The following is an 11,682-nucleotide window of genomic DNA, read 5'->3' as shown; positions in this document are numbered from 1 at the left end:
TAACCCCCCCCCCCCATAAAGATCAATTAAACTGAAATAACATTTCCTTTGGATTTTTATTTAGATTTAGATTTCCAATAGATTTTATTGAACAGAATCTGGTTGCCTTAAAGAATACAGGCTTTAGATGCTATGGAAACAAATACAGCAATATACATTAAATACACAGGCCGACATATACACAAAATATAGGCAGTCTGGGAATGCACACAATAAAACTATAGTGCCTGATCCTGCAGGCGCTCTGCTTGTGAATTCCCATCAATTTCAGGTCCTGAAGAGGTTAAAATAATAAATAACAGGGAAGAGAGACATCAAGGAGCATAGCAGACAGAGGAAAGGTGAGCTTCCAAGTGAGATTAGAATACACGTGTGCAGTGCTGAGTGTGGTGGGGCTCTGATCTGTTTAAGACTCTAGCTGGTACCCCAGTAGCAATGTGAAGGGAAGTTTTGGTTGCCTGCTCTTTGGGCAGAGACTGTCTTTCTGCGTAGAGTCTGCCCTAATGAGGCCCTGATCCTGCATGGGACTTTAGGTGTGAATGTCATAGCAATAATAAAGGGGATGAGTCAGGAGTCAGAGAGCTAACGTGGTCTGTTCTAGATGGCAACGCTTGTAGAGAAGGTAGCACGCTCATCCCACCAGCAGTGAGACTGTGTGACAGAGCAAAGAGGAAGCCTGTGCTCTGAAGGCGAGCTGGTGAGCAGAGAGAGTCCATAGCACAGACTGGAATAAAATCATGGATGGTTTAAAAACAAGGGAGGCAAATCTGAACTAAGCACCCAAATATACTTATGAAAGATGGGGGCAGGGGAGGAGGAGGGAAGGGGATGTGATTTAAGGACTGTACCTAGGACCTGAATCTCTGTTGCACATTTGCAATCATTTCCACTAGTGCAAAGTGGGTCCAAAACACTACCTCTCTGATCTGATGACATCAATGCAGAACGGATATAAAATGCTAACGCTCACACAAGGTGCAGGGCAATGGAGAACCAGTGAATTAAGCTCAGCTGAATTAAGGCCACTTTTATTCTAATAAGAATGTCCATACAGGTGTTTAATGTAGTTAATTATACATGTTAAATTCATACTTCTAGTTAATTTGGATTAACTTTCCAGAGTGTCCCTATATAACATATATAAATGAAACATAATATTGACATTTCCAATAGGAATTATATTTTTGCGTTTCAACAGTTCCAAACTGAATTTCTTTTTGGAATGTTTCATTCTGTGGACATTTTCAACACTTTGTCCCATTTTGGGATCAAACAAATGTTGAAATATCAGAATTTCCTGTGGGATGGCAACTTTGGTTTCCAACAAGCTCTAAGGCGTGTGGCCCTAGAAAAGAATCACCTCTAGAAACAGAGATACAATGAAGGCTCCTACGTTTGTGAATTACACAAATCTCTGCTGCACCATAATTGCATCTGAATTTCTCAGATAAGACTCTCTGCTTCAGTACGTTCACCTCTGCAAGTCATATTGGGCTGTTCTTGTTGCTTACCCACTTTTCATCCTGGCATCTCAAAGCACTTTATGAATTAGACCTCATGTAATCTGTGTGAGATGCTGGGGATGAGTTTTATTTCACAAGTAGGTAAATGCATGATCAGAGAAGCTGTGATTTTTCCCAAGGTCCCTCAGTGATTCAGTGTGGGATCTGGAAGGTAACATATAGCGATGCACTTGAACATTGTAGGAGCAAATGTGGGCTAATTGAATCAGATCTTTCAAACAAGGATTGGCCCCCTTAGCCTTGGTGTAAGGAGAGTGCATCTTGCTCTTTGTTCAGTGAGATTTTCTTTCAACTTCATGCTGCTCCGTTCTTCACTCTTTCAAATATCTGCCGCACCTTGGCTGCTGGCACACAGCCTTCTCTCAGGATGGTGATGCCACCTAGGGAGGAAGCACCAGAAAATTAGGTGAGTTGCTGATCCCTGAGTCACAGAAGCAGGGAAAGGAAATGGGGCCATGCAGGAAAGCATGCTTGAGACAGCACCACAAGGGTCATTAGGGCCAAGTTTTCTCAAAGACCCCCCCAATAGGCCAAATAATTGAAAAGCCCATGAGGATCTGGCACTGACCCAGGAGCAAGATGGCTCCTCTAGAAAACTAGCAGCCCCTCACACCATACAAACACATTGGGTCAACCCTTAGTCAGGGGACACAGCACCTCCCACTGAACCACCCCTTCCGTCTAGACTTCAGTTTTTCATTAGCAGTGACACAGCCCAGCTCTTTTTCTAAGAGCTAGCAAAGTGCTATGTCCTTGTGGCCTGAAGCTCTTATAAGTTCTACCATTACTCCAATGGCCTGGAAAGGGACGTGTTCCTCAGGCCCCAGAAAAACTAGCTCTATACTTGAAACACTGTTCCTTTTATAAGCCTTAAGTTTCATGTGGCCCATTGTTTCTACCTTCCATCTCTTGCGCTGTGAAAGTACAGAGCTTGAGAGCCATTTCTCTCTGAACACTGTTCTGAGTGGTTGAGGCTAATGGCGGCAGCTGAAGAAAAAACGAGGTGGCTCTAAAACTCACCTTCATCGATCTTTGTGCAGTTGACCACTGTGGATGCCACCACCTCGTTGGATTCCCCATCACAGAGAACCCCCTCTAGCTTGTGGCCAAGACGCCTGGTGAGGAAAAAAGGAGAGAAAATACAAACCGATTCATACTGTCTTAGGGTGAGATTCACCCCTCTGCACAGGGCCAACTCAAGGCTTAAGGCCTAAGGCTATAAGCACTTTCTACATCTTTCCTGTCTGCTATAGAAATGTCAGCTACTATTGTAGCCCTTGATTAATCGACAGGATACTCACGAGATGACCATGTCGTGGTGGGTGCTGTCAGTCTCTCCACTGGGATTAGCAGAGGTGATGGCCAAGGGGCCCGTCATGTCTATGAGATGGACGGTGATGGTTTGGTCAGGCACTCTGATCATTATGCTGTCTTTGGTCCCGACTCGGTCATAGCCTGCTCCAACCCCTTGTCAGAGAAACAGACCGAGTTTGCAAATAAGAGTTTGGTGCAGTACATTGTGCATCATTATACAATGCATCATATCTATTTGATCAAAGTTTGCAAGTCCCCAATACCACAGGTATCTTTGTTCAAGTTAACAACTGTGAATTGCTGAGGATTAGTATCAACATAGAGCAGAAATGGCCGATGGTGACTTTGTAAATATGAGGAAAGAATTTGTGAAATAAAACATAAGACAAAAAGCCAGATCTTCAGCGGTTGTAAGCTAGCATGGCTCAGCTGAACTGAGCACAACAGTGCTAACTTCCAGCAGCTGAGGATCTGGCCCCAAATAGTTAGTTATTCTTTATTTCAAATAATCCCCTGAAGCATCTTTAAACAAGGTCAGACTGTGACTCATGCTGCTGACAGAAATGTGATTTTAAAATATCTTGGGTGTTGCATCTCGCTGAACTCTAAAAGAGTTGGGTTGGAAAACAGGAGTATGAAATGCTCCATTAAAGTGTCCACTTGGTCTTCCTATATTTCCGAACCACACATTGGAGCCATTGTCTTGGGGTCAGTAGCTGTAAGCAAGAGCAGTGGGGTGAGAGCCCCAGGTACACTGAACCTTCCTAAAAAGGTCAATGCTGAGGCTGATTTGGCTCCTGATGTTGTGACCCTCATCGACCCACTCCACCTACATGTGGTGAAGCTCCAGCTAAACGTTTTAGGAAGAGGAATGAGAGCAGCACTGGAGATGCCTTAACTTTGCCAGGGGCCGCAATGGATGGAATACTCTCAAGTCATTGCCCAGGGGGAGATGTGAACTTTGAAGATGCAAAGCCAGAGACCTGGAAAAGGAAAGAAGCAATAAGAGAGAAGATGCCCGATATACTCACCTAACTTCTTCAGCCATTCTCCTTTCTTGATGATGCAGCCAATGCCTCCAGGGTAAACATTCTCCATAAACTCCCAAAGCAGAGGGCTGAAGGGGGGAGCAGCAGCTCGCAACTGGTCCAGGTTTGAAATGAAGATGCAGATGGGCTTCTCTTGAGGCCTGTCCTGTGAAAACCAAAAAGAGGAGGAGGAGGAAGATGTTTTAAGAAAAATGTAAAGAGAGTGAAAATCTCTGCAAAGTGCACCCCTGCAGTCAAACACCAACCTGCTGAGTCCTGCATTGCAGCCACCACTCCCAGGAACAGTGGGTTCCAGTATGCAATGCACCATCCTGATACTCAGAGCATGAGGGACAATTGCATGCTGGAACTTGTGTCCTTGCTGGGTTTAATACATGGATATTAAAAAGGAGAGAGAGGTGTAACCTGCCCTATTTTGTGCATATTAGGTGCAGATTTCAGGCTCTGGATGAATTATCTTTATGGCCCTGAGTTGGATAAAGATGGGAAATCCCCTGCTCTAGACCCAACTAGCATAGTATAAAATAACCTTCCTGTAGTCATCAAGCAAATTCTTAACAGTTTGTATCCAGGACCATGATTTTCTTCTCACTTACACTGGTGTAAATCAGCTATAATGACACTGAGTCCCACTAGTTCTCAAACAAATCTGCACCTGGAAACCTGTTTGGTTCAATTCCCTGATGCTCTGACCTACACACGTGAGAAAAACTCTGTGGCATTAGCAAGTACTAGTTACACCTCCCAGTCTTCACAACCTGCCTTGATGTATATCATAGATCAGACTGTGGTGAAGGAGAAAAGAAAGACAACATACACTGGACCGCTCAGTTCTTGAATTACATCACTTTTGGTGAAGCCAGGTGACTAACCCAGTAGGAATGTATTTACATTCTATTTATACTACCCCATTGACTGCAAGAGCTTAGACTTGGCACTGAATGAAGAAATATAAAGAGAGCCTGTGTTATTGACACTTATTCTAGATGTCTGGTTAGAGAGCCTATAACTCCTGTTTTTCTGGGCTAGCCAAGGAAGTGCCTTATGGAGAACAGACGGGGAGGCAAACACTATTAGAGATGGGCTTAAGCTGCAAAGTTTGGATCTGGATCAAGTGTATTGAATTTTTCCAAAATTTTGGGATGTTAAGAACTGGGATTCTGGCTCAGCCCTTTATAGAGGAAGAGGATGAATTCATATTTGGACCCAGATGTCACATATTTCAGGGCTGTTTGGATTCAAGCATTAGCTTTGGGCCCATCTCTGTTTACCAGATAAACTAGAGTGAAGCAGCTCTTAGCTGACTAGATTCTGCTCTCAGTACACAGCTGTGTGTATAGAGTAACTCCATGAAAGTCAATGAGTTAATCCTGTTTGACAGTGTTGTAACTAAAAACCAAATATGACTCATGGATTTCTGTTATGCTTATTTACGAACTTCATAGTAAAAATACACTGTTCAGCTAGACTCCAAACTGACAGACTGAGGGGCATGCTGTTCACACATCTGTACAGGTCTGGCTGGTTTACAGATAGATGCAAAAGTTCTAGGTAGAAAGACAGCAGCCAATATTGTGTTGACACCTTGATTCTGTAGATTTTCTCAATAGCTTCTGGCTGTTTGCAAGAAGCTGCCAGAGCATACACTGTGTCCGTAGGTACTCCACACACTGCACCTTCATTCAGCAAGTTTGCAATGCTCCTCAGGCTGCTGGTTCGATGGGAGCTGGGGCAGAAACAGGGTGGAGGATCTTTAGTGTCCTCCTTAGTCATCTCAACCTGGAAGTGGTCAGGGAAACAACAAATGCACAACTCTATGAACATGCTAACACATTAAATCCAGTATCCCATGCTGTGGCCAGAGGATGTGACTGCTATACAAAATTGTCCTACAGAAATGGCCAAGGAAAGTCCTATATGATTCCCACAGATATTCGTTGAAGGGTTGTGTTTCAAGAGCTTTCTTACTAGTCTAAACATAAAGAAACAACCAACCTGCCTGACAGAAATGCAGTTCCTCAGGAAGGAAGGATCTGAACCACCCAATCCATCAACCCTAATTACATGTGACAGCCTTGGTCATGCCTACAATACTGTAAAGGATATTTAAAGCTAACAGAGACAATGGAAGACTCTGGGAAGAGACTCAACATCCCAATTTAAGATGCTTTTCATTCCCCAAAAGTTTGTGGCATCCTACATTCCTTAAAGCTGTTAAACTCCTGGATTGTGGTCCACTGGTTCTACTAAGTCCTGGAGTCCTGGGATTGGAGTCTGAGGGGGTGGGAACTACACTGCCTCTCCTCTCTCCATGTTTCCAGTCCCTTTATTTGTGAAGGACAAAAACTTATTTTCAGTCCATAGCCCACTACAGCATGGCAATGCTACAGCTGTAGTGAGTTAGGTGTCCAAATCCCATTGGAATTCATTAGGCTGTTTTGATGATCTCAGGATAACTGTTTATTTAGTATACCCATAATGGAGAGTGAGCTCATTATACCATGCAGCTGGACTCTTACCCTGAAGAGAGGGGGTCCCATCATTATGAGGTCTTTGCCAAATATGCAGTTTGCTAGTGATGCCGTTGCTCCATAGATGCAGATGGCACCGAAGATAGACAGCATCACAACTAGAAAAACAGAAGACCCAAGATGGGAGATGGGGAAGGGATCAGGTTCTGCCTTTTCCTTGGAGGAATCTTGTTTCGTGTGTGGCAGCTTCATATAATTGCAAATTAATCTGTTTTTTATTCTCCCATGCAAAATTGCATTGGCAACATGTGGAAATCAAAGCATGTCACATTCTTGCAAGCTTGAATTATTTTACAGCATTAACCATTTGTTTCCCCATTGAGAATGCACAGAAATTTCCTGCTTCTTTTTCATTCTGAACACGCTCAGAACACTTTCCCCACCTAGACACAGTGTGCTGTGTTCCTTAAATTAGGAATGATCTGCAACTTCTCACCCAGACTTACTCTCAAGGGGCACTGGGAGGTGTTCCACCGTAAACAGCAGAAAACAAATGATCAAAACCTCCATCACAAAGGTCAGGCAAAGGAGCACCAGGTTCGAATAGGACGCTGCGAAAAGAGAAGCAGGAGAGAACATGGCCCATGTCATGGAAAGGTCTGCAAAGATATTACAGTAACATGCACAATTCTTAACTCAAAGTAATCCAATCAGAGGGCAGCAAACCTAGGACCGCATTTATCAACATTTATACATTTATCAACCTTCCCTTTGGTGGGGGAAGAGGAGTTCTGGCTCCAGTTTAGTTAAGCCTCAGGTTTTGAAAGCAATGCTACCAAACCCACAATCTCTCATTTTTATTGTGCCTCACATGGAAATATGTTTAATGGCCATAAACTGATTTACAGCAGCTGGCCATGAAGTTGGAGTGGAGTTACACAAGAGAAATTTGGCTCTGTCTAGCATGTCAACCTTATTTGAACCTTATCTCTTGAAATGATATTTGGTTCACGTGACTTTCCCTTCTGGATCCTTCAGAGAGGCTTATTCCTTTGTAACCAAGAACTTCCACTCCATGGGCACTGACTAGGAGGCACTGGGCCTAATGGCTAAAGTATTTGCCTAGAAGTCAAGAGACCTGAGTTCTAAGCCTGGCTCTGCTGCTGTTGTGAACTAGGACAAGTTACTTTGCTTCTGTGTTACCTCTTCCACCCTTTGTCTCTTATCTATTTAGAATGAAAGATCTTTGAGTCAAAGGCCTTGGCTACACTTGCAGCTGTACAGCGCTGTGAGGTAAACCTGTCTTCGTACAGCTGAGTAGGGGAAAAGCGCTGCAGTCTGTCCACACTGACAGCTGCCAGCGCAGTGGTGTGGCCACACTTGCAACATTTGCAGCTGTGTTGGGAGCGGTGCATTATGGGCAGCCATCCCAGCATTCATGTGGCTGCAACGTGCTTTTCAAAACGGGGGGGTGAGGTGGATTGTGACAGGGAGTGTTGGGGGGAGAGAGAGTGCTTTTTGGAGCATGTCAGCTCTCTATTTTGCAAGTTCCGAACTCCCGGCCCCCTGCTCATTCGTTTACTTACTCAAAGCAAGCTGTAAATTGTTTGCTTTTCTCTGCCGTAGGAGCTTTGAACCCGGCACTTCCGCATTCCTGTAGCCAGTCACAACAATGGAGAGGATTGGCCACTTGACAAGGTGATTAGTACAGCGCTGCAAGCATTTGCACTCACACCTGTGAGTCATAGCCACTCTGCTGCAGCTGTTATTCCTCTCGGAGATGCGGAGTACCTGCAGCGGTGTACCCAGGGAGATACAGCACTGCAAGTGCCCTGCCAGTGTGTACGGGGAGTGAGTTACAGCGCTGGGGGAGGCTTTACAGCTGTAACTTGCAAGTGTAGCCAAGGCCAGAGTCTGTATGTTTGTATAGCAGCTAGCATAATGGGGTCCCTGCTGAGACTGAGGCATGTAGGTGCTAACCTAAAACAAATAATCCATGAGTGTAGTAAGACTTACCTATAACCATTAAAAAGACATTGACTACCAAAAAGGCTACGGATCCTGCCGTGAATCCTCCATCACTCGCAGCATCAATGTTCAGTAAGTGACCTGAAATAGCACCAGGAAACTTGGTTGTGAGCAAGTACAGTGGAACACCAGAACAGGGGGGAATTGTAATCTGAATTAGTGTATGGTGACCTCTTTAAAGAAACACAAAGGATGAAAATATATCTGAGGTGAAAAGCATTTGGGGTGTAATATCTTTAACGCAGAGGCAGTACCTGGTGATTCTGTGACAATGAGCCAGAAGGCTAAGAAATCCACTTTATTTTACCTGCCCTTTGTAAAAAGTGAGGCAAGGGTGGATGAGGTAATATCTTTTATTTGACCAACTTCTCTTGGTGAGAGAGACAAGCCTTAGTGAATTGGTGTTCTCAGAAGGGTTGGGAGATAAAAATACAAAATCCATAATTCATTCTTGGAGCAATTCAGCTTTTCCCCATACTCCCTATGGGTCTCAGCCAGCTCCAGATAAGCCATTGGCTTTAATGGGAGTTGGGGTGGACATTATATGAGCATGCTGCTAACTTTGAGCTACAAAATGGAATTTTGGCTCCGAAGGTCACTTATCATTAGCGCTGTTTTGGTGACAGTAGCTAAGTGTATTGAATATCGGAAGATTTTTGAAGCATAAGCTTGGAGTTTTTCCTGGTGCCTGAATCAAAGTTTTATAAGGTCTTATTTTAGGAGAGTCAGATTGCTGATTCAAAAATCATTAGGGGTGAGATCCTGGCTGCACTGAAGTCAAAGGCAAAACTCAGTTGAGTTCACTGGGACCAGGATTTCACCATAGAATTCTGAAGTTGTCAGAACATGAAGTAATTGGACCAACTGCTGCTGTGGTCATTTCTGTGGACACAAATCAGAACACTTCTCGTGTTATCACTTTCTTGCCTCTTTGCAATGGTTTGGGTAGGAATGAATCTCCTGGCTGAATGGACAAGTTATAGGAATGCTTCTGGTTCAAGAAAGTTGCTAGTGTAAAGAAGACATGAAAATTACATTCCACTTGGCAGGTTGCTTCTTAAAAGTATTGGCATGGTCTGAATAAGCAAAAGATAAGTAAGAAATTTTGTTACCTGCAAACCGGAGCCAGGTCCATGTTGCCCAGATAGCAGCATAGCAGAATGGAAGAACGGACCCAAATCTTCTCCCTCTTTGGACCTGGATCCTACACACATACAGCTGAAATATGGCTCCTGGGATTAGCACGGAGGGAATAGAGAGATGCTGTCTGATGGGGTCATTTAAAGTACCCTGGATGGCAGAGAGTGCAGCCAAGCCATTGCAGATGTAGAACAAGGCATCAGGGACCTCGCAGATGGTGGCCCCTGGGATATTCTTAGACTTCATGAGGTAGCTTTTGACACTCATCAGTACACTCTGGAGCATTGAGCTGGACATAACTTGGGCACCAACAGGGATCAGCGCCTTTTCACCTATTGAGTTAATGAGGCTTGCAAAAGTGGTGTAGAGCGAGATAGCCATGTAAAGGCTGCAGGAAACCCCAAAGAACTCATAAGCGCCTCTAATTGGAATCTGGTGGATGGTGGAGATAGTGAGAAGAACGAAAGCAGCATTTTGCAGCACCTCTAGAACATCTTTATTGAAGGCCATCAGGAACAGCATGCAAGCTGTGGCCAGGAAGAACCAGTCTCCAATCATTCCCATCCTGCTTTGCTGCACATTGTCTATGCTGATGAAGACAGTCAGCGTGAACTCTTCCCAAGACATCACCAGCCAGTACAGACTGTGGACGCCAAACTTGGTGGTATAATAAACATCGTCTCGCAAGTAGCTGTAGAAGCTGGAGAAGAGCTGGCAGATGGAGATGATGCTAACCCATATGGCTCCTACGTAGAAGGTCTTCATGTACCCAAAAGCATAGAAGGCAAATATGAAGGGGGAAATGGTGTCACATAAATGGTTTAGGGCCATTGGCTCAGCATACTTTGTGTTCTTTTTCTTCTCCTCCCCAATAGTCTTGGAAGAGCCACTGTTACCTGAGCCCAGCAGCAAGACGTTGAAGAGGGGGTTCCCAAAGCCCGGCAGAACATACCTTTGGGTGATGCCTTTGAAAAGGAGAGCTACTGCTCCATACAGCCCACAGACAACAATGACCAGCTCGAGGACCCCTGACACAACCAGCGCCCACTGGCCAAACAGCCCCACCGCTTCGAACACCAGGGTGAGGGTGATGGCCCCGAACACGAAGGGCATGATGTAGTTCACAGTAGCTGAGCAGAAGGAGAGGATAAATGAAATGAAAATATAAGCCACCAACCCAGCAACAGCACTCTCACTGGTGGAGGGCTGGGCTGCATCAGTGGGGAGGAGATAAGTGGCATTTTCTGAGGCTAATGTTGTGTTGTTTAAGGGGGGATATGCCCCTGAAATGACCCGGGTGGCCCCATAACTGCTCCACAGAGCTGCAAATGCCAGAAAGGCTGTGCCACCCAAGTGGTCATACTTCCGGAAGGCGAGGAACCCAGCCAAGAGTTGAGACAGGCCTCCAATCAGAATGAGGTGGACCCCTAAGAGAGGCAAACAAAATGACACAGAAGTGTCATTAGCAAATAAACAATCAACAGGTGATTTGCACAATGAAACACTGTTGCCAAATATACATGAGCTACCTAGAGTGATGCATGTATTACTACTGGTCCTGCAGTCTTTGGCAACTGGTTTTCTGAAGCCCCTCTTCCTATCTTAACGATGAGTCTCTAAATTGAACTCTGGTGCAATGCTCCTGCCTCCCTCCCCCCCCACACCCACCCCAGTACAATCAGCCCAAGTTCCATTGTGGGTTAGTGCACATAGCTAAGCAGAAGATGGGAAGGCACTGGCTGGTACAGCAAGGATTTAATCTGGAGGGCACAGCTGCCCAGGAAGATGGGGGACATTCTTCTAGAGCGTGTGTATAACCTGTGTACTTCAATCTACATACGTCTGGGCTCAACTCTTGTGTATTCCCCCAGCAGAAAGAATTCACCTATAGCCTTTCTTGCAAGACTAAGGCCAATTGGACTGCGATCCATTGTTCCAGAAGAAAGCCCATCCCCTACTCACCTGCCAGGATGTTTTCTACTCCCTCAGGTCTGATGTTGGTGTGAGCAAAGGAAAAGTTCTGCAGGCACACGAGGAAAGCGCTGATCACATTCGAGAGGAGCCCCAGCACCGATGGCTCGCTGTAGAACATGGCCGCAAAACCCTTTGTGCTCGCCATGACCTGTCTTCCTTCCAGACAAAACAATGGCTAATGTC

At 45.0% G+C, this 11,682-nt stretch overlaps 1 protein-coding gene across 1 annotated transcript; it reads right to left on the bottom strand.

Moving 5' to 3' along the window:
* Positions 1-991: 991 nt before the first annotated feature.
* Positions 992-11,682, bottom strand: LOC117882405. The gene is made up of 10 exons (XM_034780565.1): positions 11,488-11,682; positions 9,498-10,952; positions 8,374-8,466; positions 6,864-6,968; positions 6,406-6,515; positions 5,471-5,665; positions 3,869-4,031; positions 2,825-2,990; positions 2,544-2,638; positions 992-1,903 (listed from the first exon to the last, which is right to left on the bottom strand). Exons 1-10 carry the CDS (start codon positions 11,642-11,644, stop codon positions 1,818-1,820), a joined length of 2,625 nt encoding a protein of 874 aa, XP_034636456.1. The 5' UTR covers positions 11,645-11,682; the 3' UTR covers positions 992-1,817.

This window comes from Trachemys scripta, chromosome 9, assembly GCF_013100865.1.
Source record: "Trachemys scripta elegans isolate TJP31775 chromosome 9, CAS_Tse_1.0, whole genome shotgun sequence".
Classification (NCBI taxonomy): domain Eukaryota; kingdom Metazoa; phylum Chordata; order Testudines; family Emydidae; genus Trachemys; species Trachemys scripta.
Note: the sequence above shows the minus strand (reverse complement) of the source record. Positions and strands in the feature narration are given on the sequence as shown.

Bases quoted from the DNA above. Each gene is read 5' to 3' on its own strand.
- LOC117882405 (XM_034780565.1), bottom strand. From the start codon at position 11,644: ATGGCGAGCACAAAGGGTTTTGCGGCCATGTTCTACAGCGAGCCATCG. The intron at 8,467-9,497 runs GTAACAAAATTT...GTGCTATTTCAG, and splicing joins GACCTGGCTCCGGTTTGCAG to GTCACTTACTGAACATTGAT. The intron at 6,516-6,863 runs GTAAGTCTGGGT...CTGTTTTTCTAG, and splicing joins CCTCCCAGTGCCCCTTGAGA to TTGTGATGCTGTCTATCTTC.